At 39.7% G+C, this 22489-nt stretch overlaps 1 protein-coding gene across 1 annotated transcript; it reads right to left on the bottom strand.

The window, feature by feature from the left end:
- Positions 1-3226: 3226 nt before the first annotated feature.
- Positions 3227-20409, bottom strand: LOC148015513 (uncharacterized). Its single transcript, XM_087665358.1, has 6 exons — positions 20063-20409; positions 19246-19445; positions 19014-19154; positions 5597-5677; positions 3932-4056; positions 3227-3526 (listed from the first exon to the last, which is right to left on the bottom strand). The coding sequence occupies exons 1-6, from the start codon at positions 20286-20288 to the stop codon at positions 3478-3480; spliced, it is 822 nt and encodes a 273-aa protein (XP_087521484.1). The 5' UTR covers positions 20289-20409; the 3' UTR covers positions 3227-3477.
- Between the last annotated feature and the right edge of the window lie 2080 nt (positions 20410-22489).

Below are 22489 nucleotides of genomic sequence, written 5' to 3'. Positions count from 1 at the left end.
GTTGGAGCATGTGGTGGGAGCTTTCTTGTAAGGAGGCAATCAATCAAAGTCCACACTTAGAAACTTTTCAACAAAGGCATATAGCCGTTTAAGCTTTCATAGACTAGATGGGTAGGTGGGCTACCATGTGGCAAGAGCATGGGTGTTCAAGACACTACTCTCCCATGATGCATCTCCCATCGAGAGTTTCAACCACACAATTACAAAATCTTCATATACATTCTAGAGTGTTGATAGTTGAGCTTACTGCATGAGGCTTTGTACATTCCATGAGCTTAGTGCAAGAGAGTAAGGCTAAGTGTGTGGATTATGTCTCCAAGCATAACTCTTTAAATGCAAAATGGATCTCGCTCTTTTATGCAATGGCATCCTAATATATCTTTGGTTCGAATCCCAATCTCTTAGGTCCAAAGAGTCGATATTGCAATGCTTCAAAATCAAATTTTTTGATTGTATAATTAGTTTTGAGTAGCAATGTACACCACGTAGCAATAATGGGATTGATGGTATTGAAGCTCTTACCATCATGTCTTATATCCTCAAATATAGATGGATATGCATCTTTGTGGTCATAATCTAGCAAGTCTCGTCCAATGCATCCTTGACAAGATATCAAAATCTCTCTTCTTGAGTTATATGTAGCTACAATAGTAGGTATAAGCATCAAACATCCACACTATTTCTTATAATAGATGTTAAGGCTACAAATGTTTGGAGTTCCCTTTGTTGGCCAAGGGGATGCTACACTTATTCTCATTTAATATGTGCTCACATTATTTGATTTTCAGCATCCATTCATCAAGAGTTCATTACCACCTTTTCTTCTTGTAATTGCTACTCAAATCTATTATGGGCACACATAAAGGTATTGTATGGTGAGAAATAAGGGCTAATATTCAAATGAATACTTTGATTTTCAAAACTAAATCTTAAACTACTTAGATATCCATCCATTTTCTAGTTCTTATCACTAAGAAGTGGTGTGTTTAGCACATTTATCTTCATCTCCTAGAGTTATTGATACTCCACCATGCAAGTAGCAAGATGTTGCACTTGAAACCTTTGTGTGGGCATTAGATCTACTCAATTCAAGCTAGCATAGCAATTAGGATGAGGATCCCTTGTGCTTTTATACTCATAGACAACAAAGAAGATAAAAAGTGCATATTGAATGTAGTAAAGGGTTGTAGAGTGAGAGAGTGAAATGAGACAAGGAAATGAAAAGTGGTTGCCAAACTCTCAAGCAAATAGTCACATGCATGTCAACGCTTTATATTAGGTCTAGTAGCAATGATAGAATGTTGGCTAAGCTTTGATGAACACCAAGGAAAAAGTGTCATGTAAATTTGGAGTTCTTGCAACAATGTTTGTAAACAATGATGTATGAGCAAAGCTACTTACACTGATATCAATATTTTGCATCTACTACTCATAAACTTGTTTGTCAATATGTTATATAAACCTTATTAACTTTTGAAGTTTGCTAATATTTTCAAATAATCAAATAATCAATAATCAATGTCAATGTGAAATATAGTGTTATCGCAGCTAACCTATTCTTGCTAACCTATTTGATTTTGAAGCCCCAAATATCCAACCAAAGTAGTAAAGAATTTGCTATCCAACCGAGTAATCCATTACCCAACCAGAGAGGATGGTCATCCCCTGAAATAATCTAAAGAATATGAGCAATAAATCGTCTACCAGAGGATCAGAGTAATTTTGACATTCACCTAAAAAACCTAGGCATGAAGTAGGTGCAACTGACATAACCTGAATTGCACAAATAGAATACATGATTGGGTAGTGACATGGGTTTTACACGACTCCTGTGGTAATCAAATTGCGGGATGATTTTGTGGTGATTTTTGACCTGCAATCCGTGCACGATCTTAGAGGTATACTGCCGTAATAATTTGAATCCACCCCCTCAAGGTGATCTATGAACATGCTCCAACAAAAATGACTGTTGAAGATGGTTAGATGTCAATGGACTGCATAACTAGAGACATGGATTTAAGCTGATAGGACAAGCCTCATTATTGTCTCCAAGCCTCTCTAGCAATGAACTGGCTACCCAGTCCAGCCTTCTCAGTTTCATCATGCACTCATCTATTTCCTGCTGAGTGGTTTTATCCATTAGCCCCCACTAGTATCATGTTCACAGGTAGCCCCAAGGCCCTGGTCCTTTTGTAGCCGCTTCGTGATACTGGAGGATATCACATGCTGTTATTTGCAGTAGGTGTGTCATCGATGGTAGGAGGCCTTGCATTTCTTAGAATACCCTTGTATTATTGTGGACCTTTGTCCATCTCTTGGAATGAGCAGCACATCTGCATTTTGATTTGGGGAGCATTGCTTTTTTAAAGGTAAAAGGGATTGTAATGGACTAGTTTTTGGCTATGCTACACCCTGGAGTGATATGCCTCAAAATGAGAAAAACTATACAGCTAGGTGATGGGTCTATTTCTGAATCATCCTATTCATCCACTTGTTCAGGTATGGCGATTGCACTTTGCATCCTGGGTGCCTGCTTATGCCCTCCAGTGAGATGCTAAATTACATCCCCTTTGTATCCATCTGGATTCACATCCTGGAAGCCAGCTTATGCCCTCTCGTGAAAGGCTAAATCATATCCCCTAGTGTATAGTGTATCTGTTAATCTATGTTCAGTAATAATTCATTTCTTGCATTTGCTGTCAGGCTCTGAAAGATTGGGTCTTACATAGTTAAACGACCTTCAACTCTTCCAAGCACCACCCAATTCCATTATTTCCTTGTTGGCAATATAATGAAATACTGTTGATGATTACCATAACTCTCTTCAAAGATCTTATCTTGTAAACTTGTCAAGAAAATGTGCATTTATTTAACTAGCTATGTCGAAAAGTGATAAGAATGGTCACTACACCAGATACCTTTACTTGCTGAATAATGTCTGCCCCACATGAAAAATGAGGTAAAAACTAACAGAACTGCAAGACAGGACTAACCTACAGTGTGCACATGAATACTCGCTCATTCTGCAGTAACTCTCTGTCACAGACAGCACGTAGTGCATTATCCTCAGTAATCAACCACGAGCTACCAAAACTACATAGTCTAGAATAACCAAATGGTGAAGTATCAAGATCAGAGTTGGTAGGCACTGATGATGAAGAACTTAACATATGTCAAGACAGTTCCTGCATTCTAGAAAACAAGATTTTGAGATGCATCAAAGTCCTGCAAGGGGAAAGCTCAGGAATGGGGTCAATTAACCTCATTATTCTTTGAAGTGTGTATACAGGACACAGAAGATAATTAAACCTGCATCCAAGCTACACTGCATATGATACAATGAGGCCATCAAAATCAATGTAGCCAAACTACATTCTAAATCTATCTCCAGCTCCAACTTTGTTCATGCTTTTTGACAGAATCAGGTTCTGATGCACCAGCAGAAGCCACAACCTTTTCAAGTGAATGACCTCATAATCACACAACACCCGAAGGAAGCCGCATCACCATGTGCCCATCTATCATGCTGTTTAGGAAGTCCACAGAAAAGAAATAAGATTTTAAGAAAGGGTAAATCAGATTGGGAATATCAAAAACAAAACCGTCACAAGTAGACACATATACAAATCCAACATCATTCCAAAACTTAAAAGATGTCTATAAAACAAGACAATGAACAGAAAAATATTAATTTCCAACAAAAACTGAAATCTTGCTGTATATGTATTGAGTACAGGCAGATTTACAAGCTACAGCCAAAACATAAAGAGAAACCATCCAGTCAAAGTATTCCCAATTGCATAGGCAAGAAACAAGCAAGCTAATGTCTTTAAGAAGTTATAAACAATAGATATACATCCAGTCTCATACAACCTCCTGCTTTTTAGCCTTTAAACTTTGAAGTCTTCATGCAGAAAGTTAGAAATCAAACCTCTTCACATAGTAGTAACAAAAATCAGACAGAATGAAGGTTTGAACTACTTCTGAGAGAAGAACCATCGAAGGCCATAGGCCATGTCCCAAGGCTGTTAGGAGATAACCACGACTATCCAAAACCTGCATATGGAAGAAACCTCTCGATCTCTCCTCCCTCTCTCTCTATCTCCCTCTCCTCTCTCATTTCTCTCATACACATAAACACATTACTTGTAGAACTGCTGTTCTACAGTAAATTAGTTTAAAAAGAGCCTCGTCAGCGTGACACTAAACAGAAAGAATGTCAGAAATAATGGAAAAACACCTCCAAATGAGACAGCAGAATACTTCCAAGCTGATAGGAGTCTTGGAGGAATTATAACAAACATCATCCAAAACATACAAGCTTTAGGTATACTCACATACAAAAGAACATGAAAGTCTCTGTTGGTGGGAATATAGTCTCGGTTTATAATGTACTAGTATGCTACATAGCTAATCAAGAGAGAGGCAGCTGCTAATATCCAGTCAGAAACATTGGTGAAAATTTTATGGAGACGTATAATTGGACCAACGCTAGGCCTCTTTGAAATAGCATCGCTAGGCCTCTTTGAAATAGCATCCTTAAAAAGGTGTCCTTGGCTCCTTCACAAAGCTAGATTTCCAAGCAGAACCTATTGCAAGAGCTTGCTCTTTGGTAGCTTATCACCCCAACTTCTAAAGTATGTTTATTTCATATCCTGAAGCAGGTTTTGGTCATTGTGGACCATCTGTACTTCTTCTTAGTCTGCTAATCTTTACTCAGGTATTCCCACAGTCGAGCCTTTGATTAGCCAATTGCAGTTTCAGAACCAAGAAAGGCCAGTGAGTGTGGTCAGCTATATTCATGATGTGGTAAAGAATCGAGCAAACATAACTACATTCACACAAGCAATGAGAATTTGGTTTGGGTAAGAATCATAGGCCCCATTTGGCAAGACGGTATCGCTTCTCCCAAGCTTCATCCAGTGCCACCTCCTGAGGAGAAAGATGGGCATAAGTACTGGAAATTTGATGTAGGCATTCCACAGTTTGCATCTTTAAGCATTGTGTCTGCTCTGGTAAGCCATGTGTCCTTCACTTGGACATTCTTGCACTTCCATCACCTCTGTAAAATAACGCACTCCAATACCAGTATTAACTGGACCTATTATTTAGTCCGTCATAAATAGTCAAGCTTAAGACTTTATTGCACTTCCATCTTTTGTACAAGAACACGCTCCAATGCCAGTAATAACCTGCATCTATTATTTTAGGCTGAAGCATATAATAAGGAAAAATATAGTACAGCAACAAACATCAAAATCATTATGGAAAAGAGGGGTCCAAACTATCTCTATAGTAATTGCACGTATTATTCTCTTGGGGGCTGAGAGGCAAATGGACAACCTTAGTATCATGTTCACAAGTGCCCAAAGGCTTCCTTGTGCATCCTGACTAAGGAATATAGCAATTATCGATATTGATATATCTAGATTGTAAACAACCTGATCCTGGTTACTCTTAGCCCTTTCAGTGAATTCATAATGGTAAACAACCAGAAAACTACATACTGCAACAACTGCAGGCACATCATTCTAAGCTTTTGTCCCAAATCAGAACAATAGAGAACTTTCAAAAATGAGCTGCAATGTTGGCATACCTGAAGAATCCAGTGAGCACAGCTTAAAAATCTTGCAACTCCCAAAGCAAAAACGTAATGGGAGGTAAAGCGCTCCACAACCTGAAATTAACGGTGGCAATTATCTTAGTGAGACATCCCAAGAAATACATCAGACAAATTGAGATGTCAAGAAACTAACAAACATGTTCTTTGATTTGTATACCATGCATATATGATTCTGAAAAGACAGTCCATATTATTTCCAGTTGGCTTTATCAGATCCATGTGAAACCATCAACTTGATCATGCTCGGCAACAGATTTAACATCCTAAGAAGCTTTACAATAGTTACAGTGCTGTACATGAAGATACCAATCCTAATGGTCAACTGCTGAAATAATTTGATCGGTGTAGGATTTAAAGGAAATCATGAATACAGAAAATGAGAAAAGGGGAGGGAAAGAGAGTGACAACACAAGGCACAAATTATTAATGCACCAAAATAAGTCTGGCATACAAGGGCATCTATGTTTAACCTAATGGGAAACTCTAATTATCATTGTTTGAGGGCACGCAACAATCCAAGGGGCTGGATCATAGCCATGGGTGCCCAGCGAGCAAAATGAGAACACCAAGGCCTAGATAGTCGGATGTTCCCCAGTAGATCTCCAGCAACCATTGTAGATCATCCGGGAGCAAAAGGAAGATGTTTGTTGAAAATGCAATGGGTAGATGTTACAAGCATGTGAACTTACTCTGTGCCCTGGGCATAATGGACATTTGCATATTGGCCAGCACATGGGAAACACCTTTGAAATTGTGAATTTTCTAAGGTTACATGTGGAACTTTCACAGTTAAAGGTTAGAATGAAGATTTGGACCAATATGGGCACGGCCATTTGACAATTTCAAAAGTAGGCCAAAGTTTAGGCAAAACCACTGGATTTTAAATTTGGGTTGCCTCTTTGGAGCCTTGGGCAAGGCATTATTATATAAGTAATGCAAATCAGTGTGGCTGTTTTGCATGGCATATTGGCAAGTGAAACTTGCCATTGTTATCTTGATCCCTCTCCTTTGTGCAGGCAAGCTTGGAAGAAACCATGGCTAGCAGAGAAAAGTTTTTTTTGGCACCATTCTGGAGGAGAGATGACCATTTATGACAGTGTAGAGGTTGGAGCGGCATCATGGCTGTCAAATACAAGAATGCCTATATCTGAAGCAGAAATATAGCATGTGCTTTTGCTGTCTAGTGTCAGACTAGGGCTCTCTCTCTCTCTCTCTCTCTCTCTCTCTCTCTCAAATTTGTTAAGCAGTGCTGATTAGGGTTTTATTGATCAGGGATGATTAGAGTTTCTACTGATCCAGGCAAATCAGACTGCTTGATGCAGAAATTGGCATTGCATGTGGTTGTACAGCAATGTTCGGGCATGCATGCAGGTGTTATTGACATGCAAATCGCAATCACTCTTGGGCTGAGAACAGCTTTGAGACGCATGTGTGCACCTTGTAAGTGTGCAATTGAGAAAGTTTTGTGATGAGAGAAGTCACTATTGATGAGAGCAATAATGGACAAATGCTTTTGGACAAAGCTGGGATGATTCACATGGACTTGCTCAGTTAATTTGGAGCCATATAAGTGATTCGTCTGCAGCTGTCTTCAAGGGCTTACAAAGATTAGGGGGAACTGCAATTTGGATGGTCAAAGAAGATGAGAGCATGATTCCGCCATTGGGACATCACCAACAACCTCAAGGAGTGAGCCCATGGTTGTCTTGGGAGACATGTCACTTTTCTTGAAGAGTATAAGCTTGCAATTGTTTCAACTCTAAACACTAGTTGCTGTAATTTGCTTTCAAAAAAGGATTCGGGGACACATCACCATCTTCTCAAGGGGGTTGAGCTTATGGTTTTCCGGAGTGCTGGTGCAAGTTGCGGTAAATTCAGTAGCATGCAGTTTTGACACATCATGCCGCTTTATTATGTTCATGGTTATCCACAAACTATGGATTCTACAAAATGGCCATTAAGGGAGCATAGAAGAAACATATGTGGAAAGCACAAGACTTATCTAGGTTTCCATAGCATGGATCCAAAATGCACAAGATACACAACAAAGCCATACTCAACACACAAAACATAAAGGGAATGGGCATATGACTAACCTCTCAGCCATACAGCCCAATAGGCTCACCCTAAGCCTAGGAGCTGGCAACATACCGGGTCACAACCACATCCCAAGAGCTAGCATCCCATACTACCAATTCACACCATTGTTGGGTGTAAAGTCCCTTCAGATGTAAAGTCCCTTAATCTCCGTGTGTATGAACATATAAGGGTGTGAGCATACCCTTATTTGTACCCAAACATATAAATACATTTTATTCTTTGTGTACCGGAACTTGCTGGTACACTCATCTTGGGATTCTCTCTATCTCACTCTCAACACTGCCCTTGCTCCATTTCTGTCTTGCATTCCATTGTGCACTCATCCCAACAAACTAGTATCAGAGCTGCGGCAAATGTGTGTACGCTTCCTGAGGCAGGCAGCGCCGACGGCACTTCAAGCTCGTTTTCTGCTCACACAGGCCAGGTTGTCATTCTTCAGACACGTGTACCAGGCAAGGTAAGCGATAGGTCAATTGTGCCCAAGCGAGGCAGGCGACAGGTCGTTTTTGACCAGGCTGACCAGTCGAGGCAATCGATAGGTGAGTCTTTTGGCCAGGCAGATCAAGCATGAGATGTGACAGATCAAGCATAAGCTGTGACAGCTCAAGCGTAAGCTGCAACAGGTCAGGTGTGAGCAAGCGACAACTTTTCTGGCCTGCTAACCATAAGCTTGCTTGAAAACTACAAAGTCTAAGCCACAATAGGCAAATGGTTGGGGTGTACCATCCCTATAGCAAGATAAAATCAAGCAAGTTACAAAGAAGGATCTAAAATCTACTGGTGTCATCAAAGTTTCATCCCTAAAGGCAAGAATCCCAGACACTGCAAAGATTATTCCGTAGCTTAAACATCTAGAAGTTTATCCTAGAATAGCACTAAACTAGCATCCAGATGGTCAACATAATATTGATAAAGGCAAGCATCCCGTTCTAGACAGAAGTATGGTAAGACCCTAGAAGCTAATCTCAAAGGCAGTAAATACTGTTAGAAGACTCATTCTGAACCTACAAAAGCAAAAAGAAACAAGTTAGGTATTGCAGTTGTTCCGGACTCATTCGACAAATCAATTGGATGGGGACTAACTAATATTACTATCCCATTAGGAGATCTCTTAAATCTTGTACCAAATTTTAAGGATCACCTTCTAAAGCTTATCTAGCCTAATTGACCAATGTTACCAGAACTCCAAGTTGTGTTTATGACTACAACCACCCTAAAGGAGACAATTCAAAGGATGTAGTAGGAGCCAATACCACCAGGCCCATTGTCTAATCCAACAATTCCAATACTCCCTATTTAATGTTCATACAAAATCATCTAAAATATCCTCAAATTTGGTGTCAATATTGTCACCTTAGCAAACCTATAAAGAATTTGGATTAATGGGTTGGGAACCAGTCCCATTCCTAGTAAGAATGGAAAATTAGCAAGGGTGAGACTGCTTGACATTATTTTCTCTATGCTTTTGGAAATTTCTACCATTTCCTTGGTTTCTTTAGTTGTTTTGAATATGGAGCATGTAAGTGAGGATTATTGCCTCTTATTGGGAAGGCCTTGGCTCCACCTAGCAATTTTCATTCACAATTAGGATCAAGACAAACTCACCATTCGCCACAATCAACATAAAGTTACTATGTTCTTCCAAAATATTTCCCCTCTCTTACCACAATGCAGACTAGATATGGCCAAAATAGTTAACATGGTGAAGTAATGATGAGGAAGAGGAGTTTCTAAAGGCCAATGCAAATCTACAACCATGGTGTCTAATTATTTTTTTGCAAATAAGTGAATAGTGCATGTAATCACAAGTTTGCTAAAACCCCAAAGAAAGAGAAAGGGGTCCGTACTCCCAAGATCTCCATAATTCAAAACACAAAGTTTGCATTAGAAACTAAAAACATTGAAGACATTGTAGAAGATGAAATAACCAAAGTATTGAGGCAAGAGCTGGAGTTTGAAGCTCATATGCAAAAAGTTACAAGAGTGAAGCAGAATGAATTAGCTATAGTGTTTTTGGGTTCCGAGGAGACCAAACCAATAAAAATCTATGCTCATCTTGAACCATGATTCCGGGAGCAACTAGTCAGTTTCCTTATGAATTCAAGGATGTGTTCACTTGTGAGTACTCAAAAATAAAAGAGTTGGATCCGAGATTCTACCAGCACTTGTTTCCCTTGAAGCCACATGATGTTCCAATCTAGATGTAGAGATATCAAATGAATCCACATGATGTTCCAATCTAGATGTAGAGATATCAAATGTAGACATAGCCAAACAAGTCAAGGAAGAATCGGACCAATTACTACAAGTTGGCTTCATAGCCCTAGTAGATTCAGCCAACTGGGTCCCATCAATGGTCTATCCCCAAGAAGAACAAGAAGTTGAGGATTTTTGCTGATTATAGAGAGCTCAACACGGCCACTATTTTGGATCCATTCCCTATTCCCTACCTAGATAGCATTGTAGATGACGTGGCTAGTCATGAGATGGATTTAGTGGCTACAACCAGGGGTACCTTTTCTGCTATCTCTTCCCCTTCTCACTAACAAGGGTTCGCATGCGTAAGCACAATTCTCAAATTTGTGCCCAAAAATTTGAGGGTTTCCCCAAATTTGATGTTGTTCATGCATAATAGTGACATTGGACCCAGAAATTGCAGAAATTGTGCACATTGGCCTTGAAATTTTTGGGGTTTTTCATGTATCAGTGAAATTTTGCTCAGCTGAGCCGAATTTACTGACATTGATGCACATTTGGACCTGAGAAATTTGGGGCTTTTGCAAAATTTTGCTAAATTTGCTCATTTTATGCTCTCGGGAACATGCATTAATGCAATTGGGGCAGATTGGTTAGTGAAATTTTGGGATTTATGCTGAAATTTGTGAATTTTGGCAAAATTGATGTGTGAAATGCACATTGGGGACATAGCTGAAGCAATCTTGGTGCTATAAGCAGTGAAATTCAAGTTTATCCCCCACTTGTGAGATTTTGAAAAAATTGCAAAGAAATTTAGTGTTTCTGAATATCAAAAGTGCTTTTGGGCACATATGTATGAAATACACATGTTCAGCAATTCCTATTGAGTTGATGTATTGCTGAATATTTATGGTGCAGCAATCTTAGTGATCATTTGCAGATCTGGGATTGTTGCAAATGTATTTTTGGTGATATTGCTGAAGTGGGAGTCACCTTGCAGTACTGTATGCATGGATTGTATGCTAAAATCTCAGTTATATTGATGAAAGTCATCCTTTCTATTGTTGTACATGTATTTGGATCAAAACTTGCTCTTATCTCCTGAAATTTTGGGCTGAATTTAGCTGAATATTCAGACTGATATTTATTGTCATAAAAAACAGCATTGGTACTTGGCACTTTGCTGAACAATGGCCACTAAAGCTTCTAGTAGCAATGACACTAAAACCCTTCTTGAAATCAAGAGGTTTGATGGCATTGGCTTTGATTTGTGAAAGGACAGGATGCAATGCATTTTGTTTCTCAAGGACCGTGATGCGGTGGGTTCATCACACAAAGTGATACATCACGATTTTACTTTGGTTAGATGGGGATGGTAGCCTGGCAAAGGCTAAGATGGTGTTAGGGGCTCTATTCTCAATGAGAAGATCAGAAAAAAGTCTAGTCGAGAAAGCAGTGATTCAGCCTATCATCTTAGAGGCAAGTCAAAAAAGAGGGGTAATACAAGAAATAAAGGCAAAAGCAAGAGTAAAAGCAAGGGCAAACAACAAGTTGTTACTTGCTATCAGTGTGGGCATAAAGGGCATAAAAAGCCTGATTATCGGTACTATAAGAAAGAGCAAGAAAGAAAAAAACAGCAAGGAATGAAAAAGAAGGATGACAAGAAAGATGATGACAGCTCTCCCTTAAAAGAAGTTGCAAATGCACATGTTGCAGCTAGTATGGTCATTGACGAGCTCTCTGACACTTGAGAGATACTTGCTACAACCTCATGCAATAATGTAGATGTTATGGCAGCAACAGGTGATATGCACATCACCAAAAAGGAGGAGATTGATGCCTTACTTTCAGCTCATGATAGGCTGTCCCAATCATGGATAGTGGACAGCAATGCCTCTTTTCATGTTACTCCCTCTTTGGAGTCTTTTTCAGAATACACTGCAGGTTGCCTAGGCAAGGTTTACTTGGGCAACAACCATGCATGTGAGATAAAGGGTGTAGGTACCATTTACTTGGCCCTTAAAAACGACCAAGAGCTGATTTTACAAGATGTCAAATATGTACCTAGCATAAAGAAAAGTCTATTGTCATTTAGGCAACTTGATGCAAGAGGATATTTTACTACCTTCGGTGGTGGATCTTGGAAGGTCTACAAGGGCTCTATGCTGATTGTTAAAGGCAACTAAAACGGGACTTTGTACTATTTGCATTGTAAAGCATTACCTGGCAAGTTTTTGATTGTGGCGGAAGTTCATTCATATATGGAACTTTGGCACAAAAGACTTGGCCATATGAGCCAGAAAGGCCTTCAAGTTCTCTCCTCTTTAGGGAGATTTGATGTAAAAGGCTCTGGTCTCGACTTTTGTAATGATTGCATATATTGAAGTCTCTTTATTACTATGGTGTCGTTAAGAAGTTCAATGCTCTTGATTTAGTACACTCTGATGTGTGCACTATGCCTGTTAATCCACATGGGGTTACATAGTAACTTTGTTACTTTTATTGATAAATTCACTAGAAAGTCATGGGTATATGTGTTAAAGAGCAAAAACGAAGTATTGAATGCCTTTAAAAGGTTTCATGCTTTTGTTACCACACAAAAAGAACTTAAGTTAAAAGCTATAAGAACGCATTATGGGGGCGAGTATGTCTCTAATGAGTTCAAAAAGTTTTGTGAGATGCATGGCATTAAGAGGGAGTTGACAACCCCTTATAATATTGCATCAAATGGCATGGCTAAAAGATATAATCACACACTTTCTGAGAGAGTCAAATGCATACTGTCCACAACTAATCTCCCGCAACAGTTCTGGGGAGAGGCTCTTAAAACTACAGTTCATGGATGCAATCAATCTCCCAATCATGCATTGAAAAATGACATTCCTGAAGAGGTTTGGTATTGGCAAACCTACTTCATATGACCATTTGCGTGTCTAAGGTTGTGATGCCTTTGTGCATGCTCTTGTAAATTAGAGGACCAAACTAGACATAAAATCCATTAATGGCATCTTCATGGGATATGGAGATGAGGGAGAGATGGGTTATAGAGCTTGGCTTCCTGAAGACAAGAAGATAGTATGTAATCAAGACGTAATATTTAATGAGGCAAAGTTGCTGAAAAATGCTACACGGAGTGACCTCGACAAAAAGAATGTCAAATTTCAGCATGAAAAGCCAACCATTCAACAACCATTGGCTGAAGATTCTATTCCTTTTGATGCTGAAAATGAGCAGCAACGTATTGTGCTATAGCCAGAAGATAATGGACAGCAAATTGATGCACACGATGGAATAGGACAGCAAGAAAAGCATGCTGAAAACAAGTTACAGCGACAAGAAAATGCTGAAAATCAGCCACCAGGTAATGGTGTGCACATACCTGAGGATTTAAGCCCATTGTCTAACAATACAGATCATTGAGTAAAAAGGTCTACACGTGTCAGAAGGCAGCCACAGAGATTTCAGCCATCTTTGGATTGCACTTTATTGACTGATGAAGGTGAGCCTCTGGCATTTAGAGAGGCACAGTCATGTGAAAACAAGAGAAAGTGGGAGCTAGCTATGCAAGAAAAGATGAAGCCTCTGTATGCAAATAACACATGGAGGCTTGTACCTTTGCCCAAGGATAGGAAAGCTATCCTCCACAAATGGGTCTATGTCACCAAGTGGTGATACTTTTTGCAGTTGCTTTCCTTATTTACTTATATAAATATTTTATTTTTCTTTTCTTTAGTTGTTGTTGCTTTTTACCCCCAGAGTTCTCTTGGAATAAGCCGAGATCTTTGCATGGCCAAAAGAGGAATCTATTGGGACAAATTGGACTAATGGTTTGTCTGAGCCTTAGGACTGGTTGCATATTGAATAGGCACTGAAAAATAGAATGCCAATGGTTTGGGGCTATGTGCTTAGCCACTGGAGATGGTGCAGGACAATGAGTCTGGCCAAGACAGAAGATGCACATGTAAGAAAGCCCACAGAATAAAAGTCACTATAACTAAGCCACATTACACTTTTTGATGTGGTTGCAATGATAAAAGTTGCTCAGAACAACTTGACGAATGCAGGGATCACCATCCCTAAAATTTAGAGAGTTACTATTTTTAGACCCCAGAATCTATTGACATCATTTTCTTCATTTTTGCACAAGGATTAATTCTCTGGTCTCTGCCAGGGTCAAATTTTGCACCTATCATGGAGCATTTTAAACCGGAAGGTTTAAATGGGAAAATTGTTACATGTATGCCATGTGGCACAAATTCCCAAAAGAGAGAGAGAGAGAGAGAGAGAGAGCATTTTAAAAAAACGTAATAGGCATAAGGGGCAAATCTGAGAATAAAGTTTTGGAGGAGTTGAGGGCAGATTGCTGCAATTTCATCAGCCATGGAGAGTACTTCGTCTCTGACTCATGTACAGAGGTAGAGCTTGCTCCCTCTCATCAACTCCCTCTCTATTCTCAGAGGAAATGCTTTGCATGATGGGCTGATTCCATCGAAGGAATAGGATTTTTCAACTCTGATTTTAGTACTGTTTATGGGACTGTTTTAATGCTGGACGTGCTGGATATTAAGAACAGTGAATTTAGAGATCTGCAGACTGCAATTCTGCACATGAATAATTGAGTATTGGTCACAAAAAATGCTGGACACGCTGGACAATAAAAACAGTGAATTCAGAGATCTGCAGACTGCAATTATGCACATGAATCATTGAGCATTGGTCACAGAAAGTGTTGGACATGCCGGATAGTAAGAACAGTGAATTCAGAGATTTACAGACTGCAATTCTGAACACAAATCATTGAGTTATGGTTACAGAAAATGCTTTCCTAAAAGGGATGTTGTTCTGGTCATGCTGCACTATCCTAATATAGTTGGGATTTACTCAGAAAAGATGAAAACCAACTGTACACAAGTTATGTATTTTGAAACATTTCATTTTTGTAATTTTCCATCTTTTAATTGATAAAGAAATACCGAGAGGGGTGCCGGTCTTTGGGACCAATCTGGTGTTGAGCGAGGAAGTGAGATCTCTCTTTTTGTGTATGTGTGAAAAGACCAAGTGTTAATTGAAGAAACTACCGCTTTATGTGAGTCATAGACCGATTACAGCTTACAAGGTGAAATGTATTGATGGGAAGCCAAGTACAAGGCACGTTTGGTCGCTAAAGGCTATACACAGAAGGAAGGCATAAACTTCCGAGAGGTTTTTTCACCAATGGTGAAGATGACTACGCTTTGTGTTTTGCTTGCTCTCACCGCATCCTTGGATTTAGAGTTGGATCAAACGGATGTAAAGACTGCTTTTCTTCATAATGACCTAGATGAAGAGTTGTACATGAAACAGCCCGAAGGTTTTGCTATGCCAAGGAAAGAGCATTTGGTTTATAAGCTAAAACGCAGCTTATATGGCCTGAAACAAGCCCCTAGACAGCAGTATAAAAAGTTCAATACCTTCATGCTCAGCCATGGATTTAAACGCAGGCATGCAAATCACTGCTTATACACTAAAAAGGCTGATGATGGAAGCCTTATTGTGCTAGTCTTATACGTGGATAACACACTAATTGCAAAAAAGCATAAGAGTAAGAGTACTTTGAATACTCTTAAAAGGCAGCTACGTTCAACCTTCTCAATGAAAGATTTGGGGGCAGCTGAACACATTTTGGGCACGCTAAAGAGATAGAGGGCAGCACTTGTTTCTCTCACATGACAAGTACATTAGGAAAGTACTTGACAGGTTTAATATAGTTGATGCTAAGCCTCTTGATGTGCCCTTACTGCACATACCGAGCTTAGCAAAGTTGATTGCCCAAAGAATGATACAACTACTAGTGCTATGAAGGACATACATTATGCATCACCTTATGGTTCTTTGATGTATGCCATGGTTGCAACTCACCCTAACATTGCTCATGCAATGGGAGTTGTTAGTAGATTCATGTCCAACCCTAGCAAGCCGCATCAAGAACCACTGAAATGTATCTTTAGATACTTAAAAGATACACAAGAGAAGTGTATATGCTATGGAAAGGGTACATTATAGTTGCAAGGATTCTATAATTCGGACATGGTAGGAAATCTTGACACTAGAAAACCTGCCAATGGGTATGTCTTTACTTTGGCTGGTGGGGCTATTTCTTGGGGTTCAAGGTTGCAAAAAATTGTGGCACTGAGTACTCAGAGGCTGAATATATTTCAGCCACAGAAGCTTCTAAGAAAGCTAATTGGCTTGGCCGTTTGGTCAAGGATTTTGGTCTCTCTTCACGTACTCCAATGTTTGGTTGTGATAGCCAGAGTGCCATATGTCTGGCTAAAATGCCATGTTTCATGCACGTACCAAACACATAGATGATCGATACCACTTCATTCGACAAGTCTTGGATGATGGTCTTGTCACACTGACTAAGGTCAAAACCCAAGATAACACTGCAGATGTTCTCACTAAGAGTCTTGCAAAGGCTCAGCATGAGCATTGCATCCGATTAGTGGGAGTTGGCTAACTTAAAGATACTACTTCAAGCCTTTAAGTGGGAGATTGTTGGGTGTAAACTCCCTTAATCTCCATGTGTATAAACATATACACGTGTGAACACATCTTTATTTGCACCCTAACATATAAATACATTTTATTCTTTGCGTACCGAAACTTGCTAGTACACTCATCTTGGGATTCTCTCACTCTCACTCTCAATACTACTCCTACTCCATTTCTGTCTCGCATTCCATTGCACACTCATCCCAACGACCATCCCAATGTACAAACACATTGGCCAACAGGCCTAAAGTTCAAGAGTGGTGATCACACAACAATGATGTGCACAACAGGGCTTGAGTTCTATAAATAAGACTTAGTTGATCTAACCTTCAAGTGTCCTTAGTGCATTCACACTAGGCCACTATGATCAATGTTGCTAGCACCCATCAATCAAGAACTAACTCCGATTCAAGGGGCATGTAACGAGCAACATCTTCTAGTCACAAGACTTCATTGATTGAGACAATCAATTCACCTTACCCCAATTATCCTTTCGAATGACTCGTGGGGGACATTGAGTGAACTCAAATGCCCAAGGGTAAATTTAATCAGTAAGACACACTACTAATCTCTTGGTAACCTCAAAGGGTTCACAATACCTCAAAGATAACTTATACCACTTGCTGGTACTTATTGAATTAAGGTCTTTTGGAACTTTAAGATAAACTCAAATGCCCTTTTGGAACTCTCGATGAGTACAACTCTTGTTAGCATAAAAGGTAGCACTATCCTAGGCTGCTTTAACACTTTCCTTCACAATTGTAAACATTTCTTCCATATCATGCAAGAAGTCAACTACAGACTATATCTCAACTCCCTTGAGCTTAATGGCAATCAATGTTTTCAGCTCATAACCATGCGTCAACATAAAGGAGCTATACCCAATAACCAAATGCTTAGCATTGTTATAAGCAAACTCAATTTGTGGAAGAGAACTCTTCCAATCAAATTGTCTACAAGAAATATGTGTGAGCACTATATCCTCCATGTGTTAAGCTAAAAAGGGTGCGTTACAAATTACACGTTAATTTGAACAGCCCCAAAACTCAAAATTTACCAAAGCTTTTGTGTCCCATAAACAAACACCCAAACTTTGGTAAGATTCACATCTATAAATAGGAGGCTGACCAGCCACTTGCTCGCTTTGCAAGTTCCACTCATTTTGAGCCATCAATCTCCTTCATCACATGGCTATTCAGCCTTCACTTAACTGCTGCCGCAACTTCTTCAGCCCCACATGCCCTATCTCAAGCCGCCGCCTTCTCTAGCTGCTGCCACACAATCAAGCACCCTCCCCATCAGCTAGCAACTTGGTCTGCTGCTCCAAACTACTGCATTCAACAGGCCACCACGCTGTCTTGCATCATCAAGATCAGTTTCCAGGCTGTATTTTGTGTTTTTTTGCAGGCTGCCAGCATCCGACATCACTCTCCCAACTGTCGCCAAACTGCCTACTATTGTGTGTGACCAGTTCCACTCTTCTTTTAGGCAGTACATTGCTGCATTTATTGGTTCCAGCCCTCCAAACTGCCGCATTTTGGTTTCCTGCCTGCTTCTCTTCAATTTTCAACATCATCTTAGCTCTGACTGGTGGTTACAAGCTACAGCCCTTGGAATCCGTCTCCGGTTGATGTCACCCTCCAACTACTCCCTCAACCTGCTCCCACCTGAGTCATCGGCTGTTGGACAGCATTGTCTTTGAGTAACTCGTACACGCATTCATTCATTTACAGCATTCCATTCGTATACTTTTGAGTTATCTTTCTATTCTGTCTATGTTTTTGTGCCTTTTTTTTTTTTTTTGAAAAGCATTAAGCCTATATTTTTATTGGTGTTTGTGTCCAAGTTAATGTGTTTTAGTCTTGTTCAAACATTCTATGTTTTCTCCATGCAAACCCTAGCATATCTTCACATGGTATTAGAGCCGGTACTCTTGTAAAGTGTACCCTACGACTATCATGGAGGCTTGGTTTGTGTGAGATACACAATGACATGTAACCAATTCACAACGGCTAAGACTCCTTCCTCTTAGAAAAGTCCACAAATAATCTGTCAAAGCAAATACAACCCTCGGCCAACGATGTTATGTTTGTAAAGGAAATCTTAATCAAAATCATTGAAAACAAACTGACCTAACATATTGAAGTCAAACCCTATGCTACAAAAGGAAAAAACAAGTTGGAGCACATGCAAATTACAAACACACAAGATCCTACCTACTTCGTGCAATGCTAGGTTTTTTTACTGTTTCACAGTACATAACATCGTCCTTAAGCCTAACCCTAGGCACAAAATTCTTAGAGAGATCATTAGGAACTAACACCATCACAAGAGGAAACAAGTGTATCAACCAATCATCAAATCATATAAATGAATGAACTCTCATCACTATCATCACAAGAGGAAACAAGTGAACAAGGTAAACCTTCCCCTCCTTCTCATATAACATGTATATCCTATGTGTTCACAAATATTAATTGTTGCATGTATTGCATCATGGATATTTGTGTCTACAAATATCATGAGACACAAAATGAAAAAAACTAACTAACAACAATACCTTGGTGTTTTGCATAACTCGAAGCTGAGGTAAGACAGAAATGGCCTCCAAATATACACAAAAAGCCCATAGTATCCTATTCACAATGTGATGTGTTGTTGTAGGATGGATGGCAAAAGCAAGAAGAGCACATGGAATTATCTACAAGGCAATCAAGGGAAAATGTTAGTAGCATGTCAGTAACAAGGTACTAACAAATATATAACGCTTCATAATATAGCTAACTCCATACCACATAGAGGATGGGAAAGTTATCCAAGTCAGCTAAGTATGTTGATTTGAGCTTGTATCTTATCATGTAAATAACCCAACATGTAGTGATTAAAGTTGCAGTGTCTAGTAGAGTGTGAATGTCATATTCCATCACAAAACTGCAATACAGTCTAACTGCTAAAAACATCGCTGTCAGCTCCTGTGACTTGAGAGACAAGCCTGCCAAAAAAAAGGATCATTCAATAGAGTTACCTTACCACTTGAGACTTCCCAACAAAACAGTGAGTATACACATACCCAGTTCATAAACAAGAGGTTACAAGACACTGAACATTCAGAGGTCAAAAGAGGTGCACTATTAAGTTTTAAAATTTTGAATGCAAACTCACCAAACCCCGAGATCGCAACCCTAAGGAATATTGAGTGATATGGCCTCCTTCAGCCTCTGCAGCTGATCTAAATACTGCTTTTGAGAGCAGAGTTTCAAAGCACGCATGCATATATCCATGCTAAGTCTCTCACCGTGAAAGGAGCTGCAAACTAGCTGCCCAAACAAATGTATGCATTCAAATCCTCTCAGCTGAAGCCTGAATCTCAATGTATGCTAGCATACGTGCATTCATACCTACATGCATATGTCTCTCACAAGCGGCACACATATGAGTGCCACACCAGGAGAAGAGCTGCAAACTGGCTGCTCAAACAGATTTCTACAGTCATATTCTCTCAACTTACCCCCAATTCTTTTATTCGGAAGCCAGTTTGAGTCTAAAGATTAACCAAAACAAGGAAATTTTTAACTCGCCTAAGTGTGGTGCAGCAGACAAGAAGCTTACAGGAGCAGGTCTTCTCTTTCATAAGCTTATAAATAAGGACGGCGATCCCAAGGGCGTGGATGGCCTCCGCGGCGATGAAGAGATTGTCATGGTCCTGGACGATCAGGCGCAGGAAGACGAGGGTGAAGATGGCCGCGTTCACTCCCAGGATTGCCTTCACCTTGGGCGGCTGCCGCTTCACCCATTGGATCAGAATGCGCAGAGGATTGCGAGATCTGGCAGGCATGGCTGCTTCCTCTTAGGCCTAAGAGCACGAGGTGAACATTCAATTAGAAGAAGAGAGGAGAAGAAGAATAAGACCAGAAACAGCATAGGGAAGATTATAGAAAAATAAGCAATATTGCAGCAACAATGGTCATAAAAATGGAGACTCTTAACATGAGAAGTTTTGTGTGGGAAAAGGGTCTCTTTTCTTTTCCTTTTCCCTATCTCGTGTTCAACATGATGAGCTTCTCCTCACAAGGGGTCACCTACCTAGCTAGGGTGATTGGGGGCAAGCGGCTTCTCCTTGGGAGGGACTGCATACCTAGCTAGAAGCTCACAACATTGTCGTGATGCACAATGTGGGATATTATAGTGGGAATTTGTGTAGAGCTTCTTGTGATACTTGTTGGTCTTTAAGCCCACCACCCATGGACATGCCAATTGCTTTACAAAGGCTCCAATGTGGTGCCACTAGGGTCATAGCTCAGCTCGTCTAAGTGTGGATTGAGTTTGATGTTGCGTGCTTTCAAACCACGGGCTATAAGCCGATAGGATAAAGTTAAAAAATCTACTCACATCCATCCAAAGGCTCAGACTTAGTGCCATCCACAAATCATAGCTTTACAAGATCCACCTTTATGCTGATGGAGGTCATTAAAATAGAGAAATAGATTAGCTCACCTTTCAAAGGTCACTAGAAGGGTAGAAATAGATCATCCTTAAGGACTCAGTGTTAATGCCATTTAAAGGTCACTAGAAGATAAAAATAGATTGCCCTTGATTCTCAAAGTTAGTACCATCGAAAGGTGACTAGAAGGGTAGAAATAGATTGCCCTTGACGCTCGATCTATATGAGAAGACCACTAGAAGAGTAGAAATTTGAAACAAATTATCCCTAACCTCCATCTTTACATTTATGTGGGTCACTAGAAGAGTAAAAATAGATTGTCCCACCATTCAAATATAGGCATCCTTTAAGTGCTAAATTTAGTACCTTTCAAAGGTCCCTACATGGATAGAAATAGGTTATCCTTAAAGGTTTAAAGTCAACACCATCCAAAGGACACTCAAAGGATAGAAATAGATTGCATGTGAGGTTCTATCCATATGAGAAGAGCACTATTGTAAGATATGCTCAATGCCCCACCCTTGTAAGGTGCCATCAATTATCTATGGTGCCCTAACATATAAGTCCCCCATTATGTAAAGAGAAGCCATGTGTGAACCCATATATTGGTTCCTGACTTGTATATCAAATGAGGTCCATGGACTAAATGGCAAAAAGATGACCTTTGTGGATCTAGTCTTTGGTTTAGATAGAGTACTTATGTTGGTAGCAACTCAAGACACAATGCATTGAGTTGCAGAGTGTGGGAGTTATTAGGGACTCCTATTTTGCCGCATAGCTAGAGGGTCTCACGAGGGCCAACTGCCCAGGGAAGATTCATAATATGGCAAGACATGTTGACTAGACTACCTTCCTGGGCTATAAAAGGAAGACTCCTCCAACGCCATCATCAATCTATCTTTCACCTAGTCAAATTTCTTCCAACTAGCCTTAAGCTCTTTGCCTATCATCTATCGAGATAGCCATCTAAGCTTCACTGTGGGAGTGCATGGGTGGACAAAGCCATCTTTGTATCAGTTTGTTTGAAATTAAAGTTGTTTCTATTATTCTCATATTTGTTATGTATTCTCTACTCCTTGCTCAAATTTTGTCCATTGCACCATGTATATTCTACAACAAGAAGGATAGAAAATGGAAACAAATATCCTTAGTGCTATGCTTATGAAAAAACCACCAGAAATATAGAAAATAGATGGTCCTTATGGCTACCCTTATGAGAAGAATATCACGATAACTTCAAAGGTTTGCTTTAAGGGTGGAAGTAGATTGCACTTGGGACTATTCAAGGATCACTACGTGTAGAGTTAGATTGCTCTTGAGACTCTATCCATATGAGAAGAGCACTAGAAGGGTAAAGAATTGAAATAGATTGTCTCTAAGGCTATCCTTGCAAAAAAGAGTACTAGAAAGGTAGATTGTCCTTATGGTTATCCTTATGAGGAGAACACTACGTTAGCTTCAAAAATTTGCTCAAAGGGTAGATATATTTGCTCTTGTGCCAACCTTATGAGAAATGTAATAGTAAAGCCTTCAGTATCCACAAAACATATTTGGTCTTTCCTGGAGCTTTTCTAATTTATAGTTAACATATCTTA

This window comes from Lygodium microphyllum, chromosome 24, assembly GCF_053477565.2.
Source record: "Lygodium microphyllum isolate KBCC chromosome 24, Lygodium_microphyllum_v1.1.10, whole genome shotgun sequence".
Lineage (NCBI taxonomy): Eukaryota > Viridiplantae > Streptophyta > Polypodiopsida > Schizaeales > Lygodiaceae > Lygodium > Lygodium microphyllum.
Note: the sequence above shows the minus strand (reverse complement) of the source record. Positions and strands in the feature narration are given on the sequence as shown.

Excerpts from the sequence above, each read along its gene's own strand:
- LOC148015513 (XM_087665358.1), bottom strand. The coding sequence starts at position 20,288 with ATGCCTGCCAGATCTCGCAATCCTCTGCGCATTCTGATCCAATGGGTG. Across the intron at positions 19,155-19,245 it reads ACTTTCCCATCCTCTATGTG|ATAATTCCATGTGCTCTTCT; the intron begins GTATGGAGTTAG and ends ATTGCCTTGTAG. Across the intron at positions 4,057-5,596 it reads GTGCTCACTGGATTCTTCAG|GTTTTGGATAGTCGTGGTTA; the intron begins GTATGCCAACAT and ends TTCCATATGCAG.